At 68.0% G+C, this 22,558-nt stretch overlaps 3 protein-coding genes across 5 annotated transcripts in view; all 3 read left to right on the top strand.

The window, feature by feature from the left end:
• Positions 1-3,918, top strand: part of RAB11FIP3 (RAB11 family interacting protein 3) — a 59,335-nt gene extending 55,417 nt beyond the window's left edge. The window contains exons 13-14 of the mRNA XM_075165879.1: positions 34-174; positions 1,254-3,918. Coding sequence (XP_075021980.1) covers positions 34-174; positions 1,254-1,367 — 255 coding nt within the window. The 3' untranslated portion in view covers positions 1,368-3,918. The remainder of the gene's footprint in view (positions 1-33; positions 175-1,253) is intronic.
• Positions 3,919-7,929: 4,011 nt separating this feature from the next.
• Positions 7,930-21,585, top strand: SEPTIN12 (septin 12). 3 transcript variants are annotated; one of them, XM_075165841.1, is made up of 13 exons: positions 7,930-7,984; positions 10,767-10,926; positions 10,960-11,349; positions 11,440-11,846; positions 16,722-16,910; positions 17,184-17,312; positions 17,473-17,554; positions 17,651-17,788; positions 18,291-18,408; positions 18,486-18,581; positions 18,673-18,769; positions 19,025-19,076; positions 19,185-19,425. In XM_075165841.1, exons 1-13 carry the CDS (start codon positions 7,930-7,932, stop codon positions 19,324-19,326), a joined length of 2,055 nt encoding a protein of 684 aa, XP_075021942.1. In that variant the 3' UTR covers positions 19,327-19,425. The 3 variants fall into 3 exon arrangements, with proteins under 3 accessions (XP_075021942.1, XP_075021945.1, XP_075021943.1); XM_075165844.1 differs by lacking the exons at positions 7,930-7,984; positions 10,767-10,926; positions 10,960-11,349; positions 11,440-11,846 and adding an exon at positions 13,378-13,793; XM_075165842.1 differs by lacking the exons at positions 7,930-7,984; positions 10,767-10,926; positions 10,960-11,349; positions 11,440-11,846 and adding an exon at positions 15,929-16,094 and having other exon boundaries at positions 19,185-21,585.
• LOC142089384 (myeloid-associated differentiation marker-like) lies at positions 20,437-21,585 on the top strand. Its single transcript, XM_075165845.1, has one exon. It carries the CDS (start codon positions 20,437-20,439, stop codon positions 21,298-21,300), a length of 864 nt encoding a protein of 287 aa, XP_075021946.1. The 3' UTR covers positions 21,301-21,585.
• Positions 21,586-22,558: the final 973 nt, after the last annotated feature.

Here is a 22,558-nt window from a genome sequence, read left to right as displayed (position 1 = left end):
CAGCACCATCTGATGTTTGTCTGTTGTGAACAGGATAACAGGAACCTGAAGGAGCAGAACGATGAACTGAACGGGCAGATCATTAACTTGAGCATCCAGGGAGCCAAGAACCTCTTCTCAGCCTCCTTCTCTGAATCCCTGGCAGCGGAGATCAGCTCGGTCTCCAGAGACGAGGTACGTGCCACGGGGTACTGCTTCCCTCAAACCGCATTTTCCCGGGGTGGCTGGGGCATCTCCTCTCCTCGCAGCCAACTGCGGGCCTGGGAGGAGCTGCTGCGGCCCTGTCTGTGGTACGGCTCACTCCCAAAATGCCCTTGAAAGCTGTCGTGAGCAAAGAAATACCCACACAACCATTTGAAGAGCTTGCAGGACTTCCCCTGCCCGCCAGCTCTCCTTCCTGGGAATAGGGGAAGCTGCTCCCTTCCAATTTGCTGATACTGGCAGTTCCACTTTGCCTGCCCTGTGACTGCCTTCCCCTTCCTCGGACAGACCAGCGAGCACAGGGTGTGTCTGTCTGTCTGTAGCAGTCTTAAAACAGATCTTAATGATCTTGGCACTTCTGGCACGTGCTCTCCCTGCTCCATGGCTGTACCCCAGATACTGGTGTGCGAGCCCACGCAAGTGTCAGAATTACATCTTTCAGACCCTGAGAAGTGTAAAGGGAAAACACACGTGTTTGGGGGGCCAAAGGGAGATGCGATGCTCCCTGCTTTCTCCAAGGTCCCATCTGGCTGAGAAGTTGAGGAAGGACAGGAGTGAGCAGGGCCAGCAGCTGAGGGCATCTCCTCATCTTGGGCCAGAGCCTGCTCAAGGAGGGAGGAAGGCGGGGGGAGCCCCAGGGATACCAACGCGTATTCCTCTAGCAGTTGGGCGTCTGGGCGCCAGGCTCAGCCTGCCGTGCCTGCGCTCCCCTCCTGGGGCTCTGGCTTCTGTGGCCGAGCACCCACGGCATGGTTTGGAGATCTGGGGATGCAGGAGCATCTGTCAGGAGAGACCCATCGGGGGTAAGGACATCCCACCGGGCAGGAGCAGGGAGTTCAGCTGGGTGTTTCAGAGCCTGCAGGAGTCATTGGTGAGCCGCCTGGTCCCTGGCAGTCAGGCCACGAAACACTTGTAGGTGGCCAGGAACAGCCCAAGCCAGAATGAAGAAGGGGGGAAACCTCCGTGGGCGCACAGAGCCACGAGAAGCCCCGCTCCTGTCCCTGGGCAGCGGCAGGCGGTGACCGCTCACTCCCTTTCTCCCTCCCTTGCAGCTCATGGAAGCAATTCAGAAGCAAGAGGAGATCAATTTCCGCCTGCAGGATTATATCGACAGGATCATCGTGGCCATCATGGAGACGAATCCCTCCATCCTGGAAGTGAAGTAAGGGCGGCCGAGAGCCGCCGGCTGTGCGCTCGTCGATGGGTGTGGATTTGGTGCTCTGAGAGGATAAAGAGGGACTGGAAACGTCTTTGCTCTTGATGAAGGCACAAGGAAGCATCGCGTCGGATCGGTGGGTGAATTAGCCAGCGGACCAGGGAAAAAGAAAACCAGCAGCAAGGCTTTGTTGTCTGACTCCGTTATTTTGAAACCCTTCTGGTTTTGAGGGGTGAAAGGGAACCTGGAGAAGAAACACAGGCAACGGACAGCTGGAGGAAGGACCTGTATCGGCCCCGCTACCCGCGAAGCTGGGAACTGTCCTGACAGCGGCGTCGGACCCTCTGGCGTGCGGACAGGAGCTGTAAGGAGAGGGTTTCTCTGAACTGCGGGATAACAGGACAGAGAGGAAGCGACGGAGCTGATGTTTTCCCTTGCTGCCCTGTCCAGCCCAAGTATCTGCTTTGCCAAAGTGTCCCCGACACACTCGCTCACTGGGGCAGATCTGGGAAAGAGGGAAACGTGTCCCGGACTTGTAGAGGTGTTGTTTTGGTTTGTTTTTTTTTTTTAATTAACTTAATGCAAATGTCCTCGTTCAGCTGGCGCAGTTAATCCTTGCCCTGCCGCTTCTGCTCGGGAAGGGGTTGCGTGCAGAGAGCTAGCTGGCTCCTCGCTCGCTCGCCGGTGGCAGAAAGAGGCAGGGGAGCGGCCGTTTTCGGGACAGGGCGTCAGCGCACTTTGTCACCTGCCTCCTTATTTATTTTTTGCTGTCTGTGGCTCACTACCGTCGGCACACCTTGGCGTTCGCGGCTCCGCTGCTCTCCTCCCCGCTCCCGGCTTTTCTGCCGGCTGCTGCAGGGTCCGCGGGCGTCTGTTGAGCCGGGCTGGCTCTGGGAGGAGAGGTCCCCTCGGCCCCAGCTGCAGACACACGGGTGCTGTCTGTCCAGCCTGCAGGGACTGGGGGAAAGGCTGTGACTCTTCAACTTGCACTGGGGGCTGCTCCTGGCCGCCTCTCCCCGACCCGGCTTGGCTCGCCCGGCCCGGCGCGGGGGCACGCAGCGGTCGGGGTCAGGTCTGGACCCCCCCGAGGGAGCCCCAGCGGAGAGGGCTGAGCTCTCCACGTTGCCTCCCGAGGTCCCTGGCCTGGGGACGGTGGCCTGTGCCATTCCCACCCGGAGCAGGGCTCTGCTGGTGATAGCTGCAGTCCTGGAGGGAGAGCCTGCTCCGGCTGCCTTTCCTTGGCTGTTTCCCTGCGCTGTGGCAGGGGACGGAGCCGCTGCTCTCATTTCTCAGCCCCTGGCATCAGCCTGGGCTGAAATCTGTGCCGTTGGGGAGAGGAGATCAGAGAATCCAACAGCAGCTCCCTGGGAAACAAAAGCCATGTTTACATCGGACAGCTCTTGGCTTGCTGGCACAAGCGGCCGTGGCGTAGCAGCCGCTTTAACCGGCCTGCTCCTCTCCGGCTCCCGGGGGGAGACAGCCAGCAGACTCCCGAGGATCCGGCTTCGCTCAGTTCTTCTTCCTGCTTGTCAGGTTTTAGAAATGCCAGGGTGGCCTGAAAGCAGAAGCCACAGCGATCCCTCGGCCGCCGGTGGGGGGGTGCCTGCTCCTCCCCAAAACGCTTCCACCCAGGCGGCACCTCTCTCTTCCCACGCTGGGGCGGTGGCGGAGCCCCCAGCTCCCCCTTTGTCCCTGGAGGGTGCCGCTGGCCGGGAGAGGTGGCAGCCGCCGCAGCCTTAGTCCCTGCCGGGGGGTCCCCGGTGGCTGGCGGGTCCCCTGCGCTGCCGGCCCCGGGGCAATCGGCCGAGACCCGGAGCTGGCCGAGCCACCCCTGCCACGACCCTCCCTCTTCCACCCCCTCTTGAAAGGCATCGCCTCTGGGTGCTCAACCCCCCGTGGCCTTGTGCGAGGCGCAGCGGGGTGGGGGCGAGCCCCAAAAACCTTGGGCGAGGGGGGGCACCCAGTGCCTCCCGCACCCCCTCCCGAACACCCAGCTCTCCCCGGCACCCACTCCCCTCCCTGCCCCGCGTCCGTGGGAAGAAGCCACGTAATGTACATTTCCAGAGAAGCTTTGGGTGTAAATCAGTGTATACTTGGAGAGGGAAAATTTTTCTATCTTGTAGAGTAGGTATTTTTATAGAATGAAGGTTGATCATTTTTTTAATACTTTAAAGAAGAGAGAAATGTATCTGTGTATACACAAAAGCATATATATATATATATGTATAAATATATAAATATCGGAGATCTGCCTTTCTCGACTTGGGATCACGGATCCCCAGTTCAAACAATCGTCTTTTTTCCTGTCGCTCACAAAGAGGTACTGTAACTGTAAATAAGCACCGGGAAAAAGTTTTAAGCAAACAAAGCACTGACTTGCACATTCACCATGCTTTAAAGTCCCTATGGAAAAAAAAAAAAAAAACAAAAACCTGTACTTCCCGAAAATGTTCCTCTTTCCCCACCGGTATGTGAAGGAAGTCCCAAAAAAGAGGCAAAAACAGTATTGTCTTAAATGATGTATCAATTCTTGTCAGATTAAAAGCTGTTACTATTCCTGCCCGGAGACCTTCTTTCTGCAGGGGCTGCTCCGAGCATCCGCGTGCTGGTTCCCAGTGGGGCTGGGTGGGAGTGGAAATGCCCCTGCCCCCAAGAGTGCCCCGCTTTTGGGGGGGATGAGGATGGGGGGGGCTGGACTGGCTCCAGAGGGCCCAAGGTCAAAGAAAGCCAAAATCTGCCAAGCCCTGCGGGTGGGGACCGGGGGGATTCGCCCTTCGCTGTCCCGGTGGGGTGAGGGACGTTCGGAGCTGGCGCTGTCCCCCCCAGGCTGTCCTGCTGCTCTGGGGGCTTTGGGGAGGCTGAGACGGGGCCAGGCTGTGGCTCGGCACGTGGGGTCTGCTCCAGGTGGGGACACGGAGGCTTTCCCTTTCCTATACTGTGCTAAACCCCTCCGAGCACTCAGCTGCTCTGAACCACTCTAAAAATCCCTTAAATGCTCTAAACCACCCTGCTAAGCTGCTCCACACCCCTCTAAGCTTCCCCCCACCTCCTCCCAGCTCCTGTAAGCCGCCCCAAAGGGCTCCAACCTGCAAAATACCCTCTCGGCTCCCGGGGCGCCTCGGGATGACTCCAGACCGTTGCTCTGAACTCCTCCGAGCAGCCCTGGAGCACCCGGAGCCGCTGCTGAGTGCCTCTGCGTGCTGGGAAATGCCTCTGACATGCTCCGAGCTCTCTAAAACACCCCAAATTATTTCAAACTGCTCCACGCTCCTCTGAACTGCTCTGAGCAGCACCGAGCTGCTCTAAAACATCTCTGAGCATCTCTAAAACACCTCTAAACGGCTCCACGCCCCTCTAAGCAGCTCTAACGCGCACCAAGATTTTTCTAAATGCCTCTAAAAAAGCCTTTAAAAATTCCTCTGAAAAGCTCAACCTCCAACAGCATGAAGCTGCTCTAGAAATGGGGTGAGTAAACGGCTGCGGGGGCATCGGTGCGGTGCTGGGTTGCTTCCAGGAGCTGTAAACCAGAGCTCGGGGCTCTGGAAGGACGGCTCTTTGGGCAGCGCTGAAGCCTTTGAATTGCTCAAATAGCTCTTGGGCTCCTCAAACCAGCCCTAAAAGGCACCAAGATGCTAAAATTACTTGGAGCAACTCCGAAGTAGCTCTTAAAAGTCCTCTAAACTCTTCTAAAACTCCTTGAAATGGCTCAAAATGGATTATAAAAAAGATCTTGTAGCAGCTCTGAAGCACTCTAAGCCTCTTCTGCGTGGCTGTGAAACGCCTCAAGTGCTGTAACGCCCTCCGAAAGGCCCCTGAAATTCCTCCGGACCTTTCCAATGTACCTCTCGACAGCACTAAAACTTTTCAGTAACGTCTCTAAACTTCTCCGAACAGTTCAAAACCACCCTAAACCCCCTCCGAACGACACCAAAGAGGTGGGAGCAACCCCAAAACAGCTCCATGCTCCTCCAAAGCTGCTCTAAAACTCATCAAAAAATATTTGTAGCTGCTTGGAAGCACTCAAGCTCTTCTGCACGTCCTCTGACAAGGTCTTTAAATGTCTTGAAGCCTCTCCAGCCTCTTGGAAGCTATTCCAGAAAAGCCCTAAAGCTCTGAAGATCTCCACATGCTTCCGAACAGCTCCGGAGCTGCTCCGAACGGCTCTTCCACAGCACGGCAGGGGCTTGGCACCGTGCTAGCGAGCCCCTGAGCAGCTGCAGGCAGCTCTGAGTTATTAGTTACTATAAAAAATTAAATGCGTTTAAAGAAGGATATTTGCAATAGCGTTAGAGATTCGTGGAGCTTTCGTAGCTCCAAAACTCCTCGGGGAAGCTGAGCTGTTTCTGAAACACTGCTCTAAACACCGCTGAAGAGCTCCGGCTTCTCCCTTCGTTACGGTGGGATGCTCTGGCCGCGAATGGGGGAAACCAGCAGGCGCCGAGCACGGGTCGGACCCCGGTCACGGTGCCTGGGGTGCATCCGTGGGGTCCGGCCGTGCTGCTCCTGCCTCCCCTGCCCACTCTCCCTGTTTTGGGGTCCGGCCAGCTTGGCTGGCCAAGGCAGCGCCATAAATCACCCCCGACTTCATTGAATACAACAGTGGCGGAGCCCAGCAGCTCCGCATCTGCCTCGGCTGCGCACGGCGCCCGCCGGGCTCCGGCTGGGATGGGTGCTTTGCGGGAAGGGTGCTGGTCCCGGGATGCTCTCCAGTCGCTTTGGGTTCCCCACACGTGGCCCCGGTGCCTCCCCGCTGCTTTCGGCCTCGGCAGCAGGAGCGTGGTGCTCAGTGCTTGCAGCCCCTGGGTGCTCTGCCGGTACAGGCAGGGTGCTGGGGGCAGGCAGGGCTGCCAGGAGCACCCAGCCCAGCTCCCTGCCACCCAGCTCGGTGGGCTTGTCACTGCGCTGGCATGAGCCACTAAAGGACAAAGCTGTGGGGAAAGCAGAGCCGCTCTTTCCCAGCTCGCCCTGGATCCGGCCCTTGCCCGGCGTGACCCCGGGGGCAGCAGCGGTCTCCTGCCCCAGCCCCCCCGCACCCAAAAAAGCTGCAGGGCGGCGGGTGAGAGCCCATCCAGCCCCTTCCCCAGGGAGCCACCTTCAAACGCCCCCAAAACCTGGCCGCAACCAGGGCCACCGCGGCCATGGCCCGCATCCCCCGGCAAGGATGCCGCAGCAGGGCCAGATCCGGCGGGACCCCGCGGGTTCGGGGCCCGGCTGCGCCCCAGCCCGGGCCCAGCGCAGGAATGTGCTCCAGCCGCCGGGTGTTTACTCGCGGCCGGGCGGCTGGAGGGTGGCGAAGAGCAGAGCTGGCGCTGCGGGACCCCTGTTTGGAGAAGGGATTTCCAGCTCCTTCCCCTTCCACATCTGCTGCCGATCCCGGGATGGGGCTGGGATGGGGTTAACCCTTGGCAGCCGGGCTGGGAGGGGGTTGGATGATCCCCCCCACCCTGAGCATCCCGTAGGGCTAAGGGGGGCAGCCCCGGTGCAGACCCTCACTCTGGGGTGCTGCCTGCATCACCCCGTGGGATTTGCTGTGGGTGGGACCACCCGGGATGCTCACGGGGAGCGCGGTCCCCAGCAGCTGGTCCCCAGGGGTGCTCCAGGAGCTCGGGCAATGGGACACAGCCCCTGGCAGGGACAGCCACGCCAGGGGACGGTAGCACCCCAGCAATCACCCCACACACCCAGCCAGGGGGCAACGACGGGCAGCCCTGCCTGCACCAGCGTGTTTTCCTCCTCTTGCTCCAAGCTGGAAATCCCTGGGAGAGCAAGGCCTGTGGTGCACAGCCTGAGCGGGACCCCCAGCCTAACTGGGCCCCCCAACCTGGCCAGGATCCGCCCCAGCCTGACCAGGACCCCCCAGCCTGGCCAGGACCCCCCAGCCTGGCCAGGACACCCCCAGCCTGACTGGGCCCCCCAGCCTGGCCAGGATCCCCCCCAGCCTGACCAGGACCCCAGCTCAACCGGGCCCCGCAGCCTGGCCAGGGCCCCCCCCAAGCCTGGCCAGGACGCCCCCAGCCTGCCCGGGACCCCCCAGCCTGGCCAGGACCCCCCCGGGACACAAGCAGCACCCCACGGCGAGCAGGACCAAGGCAGAGGCCGGGTGCACCCCTGGAAGGGGGAGTGCGGTGGGGGGCAGGCAGGGGAGCCCCCTCGCTTGCCCTGCGCAGGGGCCGTGGGGTCCCCAGCTCCTGCCACCGCTGCCAGCCTCTGCAGGGCTGCGTGGGCGGGTGGGGGGGGCCACGCCTGGTGGGGTGGGGGCCAGCGGACCGATGGGGCAAGCGGAGCTCGTGGGAGGGGGCTGGCGGCGGGGCCGGCGGAGCTCCGGGGGCCGGGCTCGGGGAGCCGGGGGGGGGGTCCGGCCGGGGCGGGGGCGCGGGCAGCACCTCCCCCCTCCCCTCCCTCCTTCCCTCCCCTCCCCCCGCGCCGCTCCCCTCCTCCTTCCCCTCCCCGCCGAGGGCAGCCGGCGCCGTCCCGTCCCGTCCCGGGGCTCGGCGGGCTGAGCCGCGGCTCCGCTCCGCTCCCCATGCGGGTGTCCCGGGTGGGCGGCAGCCGCCGGCCCCCCCCGCTCCGGCATGGCCCGGCTCTCCGTCAAGGAGCATCTGGACGGGATCCTCTCCGACTTCGAAGGTGCGGCCGGGGCTGCGAAACCTCCCCCACGTCGCGGGTGACCGCCGGGGGCTGCGAGACCCCCACTCGGGGCTGGGTATCGGGGCGGGGGGGTTGCCCCCCGTGGGCTGGGTATCGGGGGGGGGGGATGCTACTGGGGCTGGGCGTCTTGGGGGGCTGGGATCCCCCCAGGGGCTGAGCATCGTGGGGGGCTGCGCTCCCGCCCGGGGGCTGGGTAGCGTGGGGGGGAGATGCCCCACGGGGTGTGCGCGTCGTGGGGGGCTGCGTATCGGGAGGGGGCTGGGATGCCCTCCAGGAACTGGGTGTCGTGGGGGGCTGCGCTCCCCCCCGGGGGCTGAGTAGCGTGGGGGGGATGCCCCACGGGGCCTGCGCGTCGTGGGGACTGCGCTCCCCTCAAGGGGGCTGCGCATCGTGCGGGTGATGGCCCACGGGGTGTGCGCGTCGTGGGGGGCTGCGCATCGGGAGGGGGCTGGGATGCCCTCCAGGGACTGGGTATCGTGGGGGGCTGCTCTCCCCCCGACCCCCACCCCGGGGGCTGCGCGTGGGGGGTGCTCCCCGCGGGGCGCGCTCGTTGGGTCGTGCCCGACGGGGCGCACCCTCGGGGGGAGCGTGGCGGGGTGCGCCCGTGGGGGGGGGCGTGGGTGCACTCGGGGGGGGGAGTGCGCCCGTGGGGTGGGCGGAGTGGGGGAGTCGGGGCGTGGGGGGCGGGGGGGACTGCAAAGCGCTGCAGGGAGGGTGGGGGTGCGTGCGTGCACTCCCCCCCGTGTTCGCGTGTGTGCGTGTGCGCACTCCCCGCCTGTGCGTGCTCCCACCCGCGGCTGCGCTCCCCCCCCCCGCGGCGGGCCGGGGGCTGGGGGGGGGCAGGCACCCGCGGGGGGGCCGGGACCCACGTCCCGCTTGCTCCCCCCGGGGCGGCCGGGCCGCGGGACGGGTTTGTCTTTCTCCCGCCCGCGATTATCCCCGGCCGCTTCCCGGGGGCCGCGGCGGGAGGGGCCGGGGCCGGGGCCGGGGCCGGGGCCGGGGCCGGGCGGGGAAGGGGCGGGCGGCGAAACCCGACCCCGGGGCTCCTGCTTTCCTCGCCGGGGAGGAATGTGTGCACCCACCCTGGGCACCTTAACCCCGCCGCTGCCGGGCCGCCCCCACCCGCTGACACCCCCACCCCCCCCCCATCATCCCCATCCCCCCACACCCCCGTCATCCCCACCCCCACCCCCGTCATCCCCCCTAAGCCCCCTGCCACCCCCCACCTGGTCCTGCATCCCCCCGCCGCTGCCCCCCCACCCACCCATCACCACGGACACGCTTTGGGGCCGCCAAAGCGATGGGGGAGGACGTGACCAGTAAGCAGGGGCAGGTTTGGGGTGAACGGAGGCATTTTGGCGTGCCCCCGGCGGTGCCGAAGCACTGAGATGGATGTGGGGAGGGGGCTGCCGTCCCCATGGCCCCCGGCACCTGGAGAGGGGCAGGACCGGCCGGAGAAAGAACCTGCGGAGAACTGTTATTAGCACCGCCCGCGCCCCGGCCCCTGACCCCTGCCCAGCCCCGGGCACAGAGCTGAGCTGGGGGGGGGACAGGGACGGGACCCCCACCGCCCCACTGCCCCCGGCACTGATGGCCAAGCCAGGGCAGCGGCTGCAGGGTCGAGGAAGAGGAGGGCGAGGGCGGCCTCGTGCTGGCGGGTGCCATGCCGGGGCAGGCTGGCGCATGTGCCGGGATGAAGGGGCGCAGCGTGGGCCACCCCCCCCCCAGCCTCCCTGCCGGAGGCAGCCACCCGCTGCTTGGCAGCGGGGCGCGGCGGGGGCGAGGAAGGCTGCCCGGCGGGGGCCTGGGCCCCCCGCGCTCTCCCGGGGGCCGGGGAACCGGCTGCCGGCACCAAACGGTGCTGCTTCGGCAGAGCTGGCAGGAGCGCGGCTCCCGGGGGGCCCTGCGCCGCGGCGGAGGGGAGGAAGGGGGCGGCCGCCCGGTGAAGGCGCTTCCTGCCCGCGGGGGCTTCGTGGGGGTCCCGGCTGCTCAGACCTGCCGCGGTGGTGCCCGGCTGGGCTGTGGTGCCCAGGGGGAGAGGGCCCCCCATCACTGCCAAGCGCCTGGCGGCTGCTCCGGCAAGCGGCTTTGCACCAGAGCCAGGCGCTGCGATGCCCCCGAGGCAATGGGGGGGGGGGTCCGTGTGGGGAGCACATTTGCACCACCAACAGCCCCAGGGCCGCGGCGTGGGCTCGTGGTTGCCATCAGTGCTGCAAAGCCGCGTGGGAGGCATGGCTGCAGCCTCCCGTAACCTTACTGCTGCGTGTAGCGATAGCGCTGGCCTGCCTCGCCATCAGTAGGCTTCAGGGTTAATGCTCTGTAAGGGGGGAGGAATCCTTCCCAGCATGGCTGTTTGGATGGATGGAGGGGGAGAGGGTCCAGCGGGGGGATCCGGTTACTCGGGGCCGGATCCCTTACAGAGGGAATAAAGCGGGCAGTGTGCTGTGCGGGGAGCTGGCGGCACCGGCCGGCCGGGCACAGATAAACCGCAGGGAACAATGATAAAAACTGCGATGAACAATGCGGCAGGGCCATGGGGCCGCCGGCGCCGAGCCGGTTTCCCACGTGGGACAGGCTCACACACAGCCCTTTGGCACCCGGCTGCGCGGGGGGCACCTCCGGGTGCTGGCACAGCTGGGGGTCCATGCATGGGGGTGGCCGTGAGATCGGCTGGGGAGGGGGCAGAGCCCGGTGGGTGCCCGGCCGCGGGTGCTGTTGGGTGCCATCTCATGCCACCATCTCTCTCTCTCTCTGTCTCCAGCACTCAAGAAGTCGTTTGAGACAGAGGATGGGGACGAGGCACCTGGCTCCTCACCCGTGTCCCCGCTGCCCTCGGGCACCGGCGAGTGCCGCCGACCGCTGCAGCCTGGCCACCCGCCCCGCGCTGGCACCGCCGCCAGCCCAGCTCCCAGCCCCGTGCTGTGCAGCCGGCTCAGCACCAGCCTCTCCGCCAGCCGAGCCAACGGCACCGCCGGCACCGGCATCGCCCGCGTCGCCTCCTTCCAGACCCGCCGGGGCTTTGCCACGGGGCCGGGCAGCGACGGCGAGAGCCTCCGCAGCTCGTCCTCCAGCCTGGAGAGCCCCGCGCCCCCCCAGCTGCCGGGCACCCCCCCGGCCACCAGCCCTGGCCTGAAGAAGGTCCCATCCCACGGCAGCGTCTTCCCGGCAGAGCTGGAGCATCCCCTCCGTGGGGCCGCCGCCAGCCACGGCTCGCTGCCGGCGCTGGACCTGCACATCGCCGAGGAGCCGGGGATGGGGACCCCCCCGCCGGACCCCCCACCATGGGGCACCAGGAGCCCTGCAACCCAGCTCTGCACCCGCCAGCCTTCCTCCTCCTCCTCCTCCTCCTCCCCGCCCCCATGCGATGGCACTGGGGTGGCCGCAGGGCTGCCCACGCTCCCCGAGGGGCCGGGGGGGCGGCTGCCGGGGGGGTGGGACGTGGCCCCCGGTGCGCTGCCTCGGCCGCAGCTGAGGGTCAGCCTCGGCGCCAGCCCCGGCCCGGCCCACCGGCCCCCGCCGCTCCCCCGGGGCCAGGGGGAGGCAGCCCCGGCCCCCGCTGCCCCGGCCCCGGGGAGGGCTGAGGGGCTGCCGCCGCCGCCGGCCCCCCAAGCCGCCCCCTTCAAGCTGGTGTCCCAGCCGCAGACGGTGCAAGTGAGCTCCCAGCCCGCCTTCCTCGGGGGGCTGGTGCTGGTGCCGGCCCTGGGGACCCCAGCAGCACCCGGTGGAGCCGGGGTGAACCCCCCCAGCGCCGGGCTGGCGGGGCCGCGGGGACCCTGCGCGGCGGTGGTGGCTCCCAGCGAGGCTGCAGACGGCGGCTGGGCTGCGGTGACGCCGGAGCACGGTAGGACTCGCTCCTGTCCCCTCTCCCCTCTCCCCTCTCCCCACCGGGACCCCCTTGCTGGGCACGGTGTTGCCAAAACCCCCCGGTGAGCCCCGCTGCCTCCAGCCGCCCCGGCGCTGCCGATGCCGGCGAGAGTGTTGATGTGGGACCGCGGTGACGTTGGGGACAGCACAGCCAGGATGACCCCCACCGGCACCCTCCTCCCCAGCAGTGCCGGGGGGCCGTGGGGCGCGTTGGTTGCCGCCCGGCACGGCGAGGCGCGTGGCGCGTAGCGGCAGGGGGGCCATACGCGGCGCGGAGCTGAGCGCGGCGCTGGCAGGGCTCCCATCCCGCCCGGCCCCCAGGTGCCTGGCGAGCTTCCCACGCCGCCCCGGCGCTCATCATTTTCCCCGGTGCAGGGAGACAGGTCGGGACACATGTGCCCCATCGGCGGCAGCGCCGAGCACCGGGGCCCCGCGCGTGCCGCCTATCGCCGCGATCTTGTCCCACATCCAGCGCTTTCTTCCCCTCTCATCCCTCCTTGCCTTGGCACGGGGACGGATCCTGTTCCTCCCTTCCCGCGGGGGCGGAGGAGGTGGCGGGGGGCCAAGGTGCGCTCGGGCGTGCTCGGCGCGCGCCTCATGCCGGGGGGAGGATGCGGGGTTCCCCGGCGTAGCCATGCCCCCGGCTCCCACCACCTCGGCGTGGGCACTGCCAAGCCCATGCCCGTCCCCAAACACGGGGCGGGGGACCCCCAGTGTCCCCCCTTCCTGGCGGCTGCTCCGGGGAAGGCTGGCGCGCGCCAGGGTGGCCAGGAGACGGCCGCTGCCGCCGGTGCTCCCTGTTTGGGTGCTTGGGGCCCATTGCCCGTCTCGCTGGGGTGTCATGAGAGCCGCCGTCGCCGGGCTCTAAGTACTGACGCCGGCGAAGGCATCCATACGTCTGCGGGCTGGGGTGAATCATCCCCCAGCAATGCCCGTGGCCGCGCTGCCCAGCCAGCCCGGCTGCCCCGCCGACCCGCCGCTGCCCGCGGCGCTGGCCGGGGCGGAGGGGACGGTGCTCGGGGCCAAGCTGGGGTGACAGGGACATGGGGGGACGGCGCTCAGGGCGGAGACGGGGTGATGGGGTCACGGGGGGACGGTGCTCAGGGCGGAGACGGGGTGATGGGGACATGGGGGGACGGTGCTCAGGGCAGAGACAGGGTGATGGGGACACGGGGGGACGGTGCTCAGGGCGGAGATGGGGTGATGGGGACACGGGGGGATGGTGCTTGGGGCTGAGCCGGGGTGATGGGGACACGGGGGGACGGTGCTTGGGGCTGAGTCAGGGCGATGGGGACATGGGGGGACGGTGCTCAGGGCGGAGATGGGGTGATGGGGACACGGGGGGACGGTGCTTGGGGCTGAGTCAGGGCGATGGGGACACGGGGGGACGGTGCTCAGGGCGGAGATGGGGTGATGGGGACACGGGGGGATGGTGCTTGGGACCAAGGCAGGCTTTGGCAGGGTGGCTGAGCGTGGGGTGCCCAGGCTGTGGAGTGGGGCGTGAGCCGGCGGGCAGCGCGTGGGCACCGGCTGCCCTGCAGATGGCACGGGACCGGCGGGCACTGCTCGGGCGCAGTGGTTTCTCTGCCGGGAAGAGGTGGGGACGCACGGTTTCCTCTCCCGGGAGGCCACCGCAGCCCCCAGCCGGTGGCACCCGTGGGTGGCTGTGGGGTGGCGTGGCACGCTCGGTCCCACGCCCCGTGGGAGGAAGCACCAAGCGAGCCGGCGGCCGCCGTGTTTCGCTTCCACACCGAGCGAGCGGCCGGGTCGCCCACGCAGGGCCCCGGGCGAGGAGGAGGAGGAGGAGGAGCAGAGGAGGAGCCGTGGGCTGCAGCCGCCCTCCCCGCCTTGCACCCCAGGAGCCATTTGGCCCCGGTGACCAGCTCTCGGCAGCAGCAGCCCCGGCTCCGGCCGCCTCGTCCAGGTAGGGATGCCGGGGCGGCGTGCGGGCAGGGCGGCAGCAGGCAGGGGGGTGCTGCCGCCGGGGCAGGGTGACCGTCCCCGGTCCCCAGCGGGCAGGCGGTGCTGCGGGGCGCAGGGCTTCGCCCGACGGATCACTTCTGCTTCTGCTCACCGCCGGCACCCGGCGGCCCCCAGCCCTGTGCCGTGGCTCCCGCCCGTGCCACAGCCAGCCGGGCAGGCTGGCTCCGGGTCCGGCTGCAGATGGGGTTTGTCACCACTGTCCCCTTGGGTCGTGTTCGGCGCTGGGAGAGGCACCGGCATTTCTGGGTCATGCTCGGCCGGGCGGGTAGAGCTGTGGTGAGCTCCTCGCCGGTGTGGTGGGCACCTCTCCCTCCGCATCCCCAAAATCCTCCATCCCTTTGCCAGAGGGGCCGGCTCCTTCGTGCCCACCCACCCTTGAGCCTTTGGGACCCAGCGCCGCCCTCTCCCCAACCGCCTGCGCTTCCCGACCGAGGCGATGCCCGGCTCGGCGCGGCGGTGAGCAGCCGGACCGGGAGCTCCTCTCCCGGCTCATCCTCTCCCAGCGCCCTCCACCCCCGGAGCCTTATTACAGGCTTCCCCGGGGGAGCCGGCCAATTAGCCCCGCATCAGTAATTAAAACCGTGGAGGAGACCATGGACCCGGGATTACTCGTCCCTGCCTGGAAAACAAGAGCATCGTTAAGGAGTCCTCCAACAGGTCTGGCTGCAGGAGCCATTAGCCCCGGAGGCGCGCGGTGATGCCAAAGAGCTTCCACGTGGCCGCCCGGCCGCCGGCCATCGCCACCGGGTCTTTTTGGCGGCGAGGACAGGGACACGGTGGGTGTCCAGCCCCGCGGGGGAGGCGGTTGTGGGTGCAGCACCACGCGCCCCACGGCTCCGCCCGCCACCTCCTCCGGCTGTTTGTGTCTGCTTGGCGCTCCCGCCGGCACGGCACGGCACGGCACGGCACAGCACGGCACGAGGCGGTGGGCGACAGCTGAGCCCCTGCACGGGTGCTGTACCCTGGAGAGCACCCCAGGGAGCCGGAGGGGGGGTGTGCAAGCACCACTGCACCCTGCCTGCGGTGGCCGGGCACCCTGGGTGGCTCCAGGCAGCGGCTGCATCACTTGGTCCTGGATCTGGCCTGGCAACGGCCGGGGCTGGCAGGGACCGGGGTGGGGGTGCAGGGGGGGACGGTGTCCCCCGAGAGCGGTGGCGTGCCCAGGTAAGCGTCAGGGGGGTCCCACCACCCTGCCTGCCCTCGGCCCCCCGGGCGGGTGCCACCGCTGTCACCAGGAAGTCCCCGGCTGTTTCGCCACTTCCGAGGAACACCCCGACCCGCGGGGGGAGCTGGGGCACGCGGCGCTGCTGTCCCCAACCCCGCCACCTTCCCGGGCCTCGCTGCCCGGCCACGATCCTGTCACCACCCCGGCCGGTGTCCCACCAGTGGACGCTGGGTGCCCCCCCCCCCCCCCCCCCCGCGCTGGGATACTGTTGCCATGGCAACAGGTGTGTTTGGCTCCATCATCTGCTGGTACCCCTGGGCTGGCTCAGGTGGACCCTGCCCACGTGTCCCTCGTCCCCAGACTGCGTGGCACACAGCCACGGCCTCGGCAGGGCGGCTCGGCAGCTTCGGCCATCAGCAAGCTGCCGCTCGAGCCTCGCCGATGCCAAGAACCGGCTGGCACATATGTGGCAGGCGGGGAGGCTGCGGCGTGGGGGGACGCAGGCGCCGTGGGGCACTGCGGCAGCGGGGCGGGTGGCAGGGCCACCATCCCTCACCTTGCCCCGCTGTGCCCGTGCCGTGGTTGGGCACGGGTGCTGCTTGGGGGGCACGGCGCAAGGTGGTCCTTGGTGCCTGGGAGCCGGTGGGTGCCAGTGGGGATGGGAGCGCTCCCCTTCGGTGCCACCCGTGGGGGTGATGGGTGCCGTGGGAGGGTGGGGGGGCATCCCTGTGCTGGGGTCCCCGTCCGTGCCGGCCTGGCTGGAGGCCAGCGGTGCCGTGTGCCGGGTGGGCACAGCCGGGTGAGCGCCTTTCCCACCGTGCCGGGCAACCGGCAAACTCGGCGCAGGGGCTTGGCTGTGGCGGGGAGGGGGCTGCGGGGGGGAGGGAGGGAGGGGTGTTGCCGTGCTGGTCATGCGTGGGAGCGGCAGCCTCGCCGGAGCCGGGTTTGGTGCCAGCCGGGGGCTGGCGGAGGGGAGGGGGCCGGGTTGCGGCGCTGATGGGGATGGGGACGCTGATGGCGCCTGGGGGACCACCCCGACCGTAGTGGGGTGCTGAGCGAGGGCACCGCGGCACTGAGGTAGGACCCGAACAATGGCTGTGCCGGGGAGGAGGAGAAGGAGGAGGAAGAAAGGGCTCGGGGGCCCCCCAAGCTACTGCACAAAGGGCTGGGGCGGGTGCGGGGCTCCAGTGGCCCCCAAGCCGGGGCACGCTCTGGGCATGGTCCCCCGGGCAAACCCCACGTGTCCCTGGGGCTCGGGGTCGGTGCCGCCCCTCCCCAGCACCCCCCGGCAGGGGCCGATGTCTGGGTACGATGTGGGGTGGCACATCCTGCCCCGTGCCGGAGCCCCCCCGGGTGCCTTGGAGGTGGCCTTGGCGTAGGTGGCAGCGTGGGGTGGGCAAAGGGTGCTGGCGGTGGCTGCGGTGCCCGATGCAACCACCTCACAGAGCAACCGGGGGGTGGGCAGGACTGCCCGGTGGCACGGCCGCCCCGAAGATGCCGCTACGGCACCTCCCCGTCCCCCTCCGCCCGCGGGGTGCCGGGAGCCGGCGTGCCCCGTTGCCATGCCGAGCCTCACCGGCTGCCAGGAATGTGCCGGGGCTGCGTGCCCGCCGGGGCGGCTGCTGCTGGGGCAACGGTGCCGGCGGAGGGGTGGGCACCGGGGAGGGGGGGTCCAGGCTCACCCGCCGTTGCCCACCCGTGCAGGGAGCAGCCTGGAGCCCGAGGAGCGCAGCATGGAGCCGCCGGCCGTGCCGGAGGAGGAGATGCCCCTCACCGTGGCGTCTGGCCCGGCGGGTCGCCAGCTCTTTGGTTACGTGGGAATCGAAGCTGTGCTCGACCAGATGAAAATCAAAACCATGAAGACGGGCTTCGAGTTCAACATCATGGTTGTGGGTGAGCGCCGGCCGCGGGGTTTGCTCCTGGTTGGGGTGGGAATCCTGGCTCCGATGCCGCCGTGCCGGGGGGGGATCACGCTTTTAAGGGATTTTAAGGGATTTAAGCAGCAATAAATTGAAGAGGAGCAACATCGCATACCCGATAATACAGCGATGCTGACGGGCGAGCTCATCCCAACCTCGGGATGCTCCCGAATGGGTAGCGAGGTGTTAGCACCTTGGGGAATAAATTTATTGGGGGGATAAACCGGAGCTGCCGGCGTCCCCGCAGGGCAGAGCGGGCTGGGGAAGTCAACGATGGTGAACACCCTCTTCAAGTCCAAGGTGAGCCGCAAAGCCTCGCAGCCCGGCCAGGAGGAACGCATCCCCAGGACGGTGCAGCTGCAGTCCATCACCCATGGTAAGGTCACCACGATGGAGTCGTGTCCCACCAACCCTGGGGAGAAGCAGGGGACCGTGGGGGGGGGTCTGAGGCCGCATCCGTGGCCTCAGACCCCCCCCGCGGTCCCTTGCTTCTCCCCACTGCTTGGTCCCCGCTGACCCACACCTCTGCCCCATAGTCATCGAGGAGAAGGGTGTGAAGATGAAGCTGACGGTGACGGACACGCCGGGGTTTGGGGACCAGATCAACAATGAGAACTGGTAGGACACAACAGGGTGCAGCATCCCAGCTTGGTGGGTGACAATTTGGGGTGGGGGTTTGAGCTCAGATGCCGTTTTCCAACTCCTCATCCCCAGCTGGGACCCCATCATCAAATACATCAACGAGCAGTACGAGAGGTACCTACGTGAGGAGATCCTCATCACCCGCAAGAGGAAGATCCCGGACACCCGGGTCCATGGATGTGTCTACTTCATCCCCCCCACGGGTCACTGGTGAGTCCCCACTCGCAGCACCCATGGGTGCTCCCTGCTTGGTGGTGGGATCACCCTGGGGTGGTGGTTGTGGGATCACCCTGGGGTGATGGTGGTGGGGTCACCCCACGGTGATGGTGGTAGGGTCACCCTGGGGTGATGGTGATGGGTCACCCCATGGTGATGGTGGTGGGGTCACCCTGGGGTGGTGGCTGTGGGGTCACCCCGGGGTGGTGGCAGTGGGGTCACCCCACGGTGATGGTGGTGGGGTCACCCTGGGGTGATGGTGGTGGGTCACCCCACGGTGATGGTTGTGGGGTCACCCTGGGGTGATGGTGGTGGGTCACCCTGGGGTGATGGCGGTGGGGTCACCCCACGGTGATGGTGGTGGGGTCACCTCACGGTGATGGTGGTGGGGTCACCCCACGGTGATGGTTGTGGGGTCACCTCACGGTGATGGTGGTGGGGTCACCCCACGGTGATGGTTGTGGGGTCACCTCACGGTGATGGTGGTCCCTGGCAGGCTGCGCCCACTGGACCTGGAGTTCATGCGGCGGCTCAGTAAGATCGTCAACGTGGTGCCGGTGATCGCCAAAGCCGACACCCTCACCCTGGAGGAGCGGGCAGAGTTCAAGCAACGGGTGAGGGCAGGTCCCTAAGGGGCTCCCGGGGTGCCCCGTGTCCCCCCCAACCCCGGCTCAAGCCCCGTATCCCGCAGATCCAGGAGGACCTGAAGACCCACGCCATCAGCGTGTACCCGCAGGAGGACTTCGACCAGGACCCAGATGACAGGGTGCTGAACGACAGGATTCGGGTGAGTGCCGGGGTGCTGGGACTGGGGATGCTGCTGTCCCCGGGGGAGCCCGGCAGCACCCCGGGGCGAGCGCGCTCCTCTGCGCCGGCAGGAGAAGATCCCCTTCGCCGTGGTGGGGGCGGACCAGGAGCACCAGGTGAACGGCAAGCGGGTGCTGGGCCGCAAGACCAAGTGGGGCATCATTGAAGGTGAGCGGAGCCCCTTGTACCCCCAGCCCTCCCCAGGTACGGGGAAGGGTCCGCCGAGGGTGCGGGGAGCAGCACCCATGGGTGCATCCCTGCCCAGGTGGGTGCTGGGGGGTGCTGAGCTAGGGGCGGGGCGTGGAGCTGTGCCGGTGCTGCGGTGGTAGCCGGAGCCTGCCGGGATGTGCTCCCTGGGCATCGCCGCCCGCCGCCCTGCCCACACCCTGCCAGCCCCGCTGCCCGCTCTGCCTTGCCTTGCAGTGGAGAACCCGGCGCACTGCGAGTTCCCCCTCCTGCGGGACCTGCTGATCCGGTGAGCGGGGGACGGGGCGGGGGGTGCCAGCACCCCGCGGTGGGGCCGGCGGGGTCGGGTGGGGACGGTGACTTGATGCCCCTTCCTCCCCGCTGCCACCCCGGGCAGGTCCCACCTGCAGGACCTGAAGGACATCACCCACAACGTCCATTACGAGAGCTACCGCGTGCGGCGGCTGAACGAGAGCAACCGGCCGGCGCTGAGCCCCAACGGGCTGCCCGGCAAGGGCGAGGGTGGCAACGACCTCTGAGCCACCGCGTCCCCTCCCCGGAGCCGCCGCTGGACCCCCCCGTGGCAGTGCCCGTCCCCTGCCCACCAGTGGCTGTGCTTGGACCCTGCCTGGGGTGAGGAGCCCCCCAAGAATGCCAGTTTGGGTCCCTGGGTCCCTCGTCCCGAAGCTCCGCCATGGGCACAGATCCTCTGGACCCTACGCGGCATTAAAGGTCAACCCGGAGCCTTCAGCCTTCGCCATCATCATCCTCCTGTTGGACCCCCCCCTTCTGACGTGCCACCGCCCTCCTGTGCTGCTCCGGCCGCTGGGGCAGCCCCCTCCCGGTGCTGTCGGGGTGCCTGGTGCCAGCACCGGCCGGGCACCCCGGGGAAGTGGCGGTGCTGCCAGCGGCGTGCTGGTGGTGCCATGGGTGGCCGGGGCGGGCAGGGTGCGGGTCCCCTCCCCACGGTCACCCCACCCGCCCTGCCCGGTGATGGCAGCTGGCACAGCCGGACTTTGAGCCGCTTATCGGGTGGCGGAGGTGCCGGGAGGGGAGCGGAGGTGCCGGGATGGGAGGTGCTGCCCGGAGGGGTGTGGGGGGCTACACCCGGCCACTCCCCACTGTGGCACCCCCCTGCCATGGGCACCCAGCACTGGGTGCAGCCCCCCAAACCCCTCGGGCGGACCCCACGGGTGCTGCCCCACTGGCTGCCGGCCCCGGCACAGTGTGGGGATGGGGGTGGCGAGGTGGCCCCCCCGCTGCTCCGGGGGTGCCTCAGAGGCCCCTTTGTGCCTCCCACCGCGGGCAGGGCCGGGGCGCGGTGCCAGGACGGCAGCGCACGGCAGCTCCCTGCCCCCCCCACACCCCAGCTCCGCCGCGGGGCTCGGCGTCACCGCAAGCGCCGGCACCCTTCGCCCGGCCCCGCGTTAATGATCCACCCGCCCGTGTCGCTGCAGCCGCCCCGGCGAGCCGTGCCTGGCGGTAGTGGCAGCGGTGGCAGAGCGGGGGGTCCTCGGCACAGGCAACTCGGGGGGCCGGCGGCTCCCTGCCCCGCGCCCCACCCTTCCGTCCCGGCACCCAGATAAGAGCGGCTGCCGGCAGCACCCATTTCCTGGCGCGCGGCGTGGGTGGGAGAGCTGGCCAGGACCATGGCTGTGGCGACGGTGAACCTCCGCGCCGTGACCTCCTGGGTGGGCATCGCCCGGCTCTTTGCTGTCCTGCTGTCCTGCATCGCCTTCAGCTTGGTGGCCTCCACCAGGGACTTCGGGGATCCCTATGGAACGTGGTGCATGTTCACCTGGTGCTTCTGCTTCGCCGTGACGCTGCTGGTGCTGGTGCTGGAGCTGCTGGAGCTCTACCCCAAGCTGCCGCTCTCCTGGGATGACTTCACCTCGGCTTTCTCCATGCTGGCGGCATTGATGGTCTTCACCACCTCGGTGATCTTCCCCTCCATCTTCATCAGCAGCCCCTGCAGCAGCAGCAGGTGTGCCCGGCAGGCCGTGGCCACCACCGTCTCCTGCCTCTGCTTCCTCGCCTACGCTCTCGAGGTGGGGCTCACCCGCGCCAAGCCGGGGGACATCAGCAGCTTCCTCTCCACCGTGCCTGGGCTCCTCAAGGTGTTTGAAGCCTACGTGGCCTGTCTCATCTTCTCCTTGCTGGATACCGGTTTGGAAGCCGGCCTGCAGTGGTGCATGGCCGTCTACTCCATCTGCTTCATCGTCACTCTCCTCATCATCATCTTCACCATCGGCCGGTGCCTCACCTACATACCCTGCCCGCTGGAGAAGATGCTGGTGGGCTACAACACCCTGGCCGTGCTGATGTACATCACCGCCACCGTCCTCTGGCCCCTCTACAGCTTCAGGGGGAGCAGCCGCCCCAACACCTGCGGCAGGAACTGCTGGTGGGACAAGCGCCTGGGGGTCACCTTCCTCACCATCTTCAACCTCATCGCCTACTTGGTGGACCTGGTCTACTCCACCAGGATGGTCTTCATCAGGGCACCTCCCTAAGGGCTCTGGGTGGCCCCGGTGGGGCGAGGGGTGGTGGGACATGGTTGGGTGCCAGTGCCGGTGCCGGTGCGGAGCTGCCGGCGGAGCTGAGGAAGAGGCTGGACGCCTCGGAAAGCTCCTTCTCCCTGTGCCGGAGCAGAGAGCCGCAGGGCGCTCCCGGGGGTGCGCTCAGCCCCGTGCCCCACGGGGTGCCGGGCCGGGGGGCCGGGTTGGGGGGGGAACAGGGTGCTCCCAAAACCCTGGAGCTGGGCTGGGGTCTTTGGGATTAAATTGGGTCATTTTTCACTTGCTTCTGCTGCCTCTTTCTTCCCCTTCCCGGCTTTCTGCGGGATCCTCCCCAGCGGCTCGGGGGGCTCAGGGGTGAGAAACCAGGGGGGGACACCGGCAGCACCCGGGGGGGGGACACTGGCGGTGGCAAGGGGGCATCAGGCTTCAGCAAATCCTCTTTTCTCCTCCTTGTTGCCTCGGCGCCGGAGCGAAGCCGGGCATGACCAGGAAAAAACCCAACCCGGATGCCTTTGCCTTGGCACCTGCACAGGACCCTGCCGAACTGGTTCGGGAGGAATGTGGCTGGGGGGGGGGCGCTGAGCCCGCCAGGTCCCCCGCCACCACCAGGTCCTCCTCACCAGCACCGCCAGGTCCTCGTCACCACCACTGCCCCCCCAGCGGGACCCCCGTTGGGTTTGGTCCCAGCCATGCTGGCAGGAGCCCCGTGCTGCTTTACCCCTTGGGGGCTGCCGGGGGAGTCCCCTGCCTGGGGGGACACAGGGCAGGGGGGGGTGGCTGTCACCCGGTGCCACCAGAACTGGGGGTGTTGAGACATGTCATGGGGAGGACGGTGGCACCGCAGGCGGGTGTACCAGGAAGAAGGCAGCGGAGCGGTGCAGGCAGATGGGGACGGGTGCGGGCAGGGGAAGGCGTGCCCGGCAGGCAGAGCTCCTGGCACGCTGCTCCCGGATGTGGGACGGGCGCCCCGCGGGGCACCCCGGCGGCTTTTGGGGCCACCGTCCCTAGCCCGTGCTGCTCCCTCTGCCGCTGCTTGCCCTGGCACTAGCCACAGCCTGGGGCCATCCCCAGCACCTTGGGGCTGCTGGGGCCAGGAGCAAAGCCAGGCATGGCCCTGGGCCCATCCCCGCTGCCTCAGGGCTCACTGGGGGCCGCAGAGCGGGGTCCCCACCACCACGAGATGGCGCAGACCGGCTGCCATGGCGGCTGCACCAGGGGAAGGCAGCGAAAGAGTCCAGACCCAGCCTTGGAC

This window comes from Calonectris borealis, chromosome 16, assembly GCF_964195595.1.
Source record: "Calonectris borealis chromosome 16, bCalBor7.hap1.2, whole genome shotgun sequence".
NCBI lineage: Eukaryota > Metazoa > Chordata > Aves > Procellariiformes > Procellariidae > Calonectris > Calonectris borealis.
This window is presented reverse-complemented; position numbering and strand designations above follow the sequence as displayed.

Coding starts and splice junctions, on each gene's coding strand:
- SEPTIN12 (XM_075165841.1), top strand. CDS start 7,930: ATGGCCCGGCTCTCCGTCAAGGAGCATCTGGACGGGATCCTCTCCGAC. Junction 17,313..17,472: donor GCTGCAGTCCATCACCCATG/GTAAGGTCACCA, acceptor TCTGCCCCATAG/TCATCGAGGAGAAGGGTGTG. Junction 19,077..19,184: donor CTGCGGGACCTGCTGATCCG/GTGAGCGGGGGA, acceptor CACCCCGGGCAG/GTCCCACCTGCAGGACCTGA.
- LOC142089384 (XM_075165845.1), top strand. CDS start 20,437: ATGGCTGTGGCGACGGTGAACCTCCGCGCCGTGACCTCCTGGGTGGGC.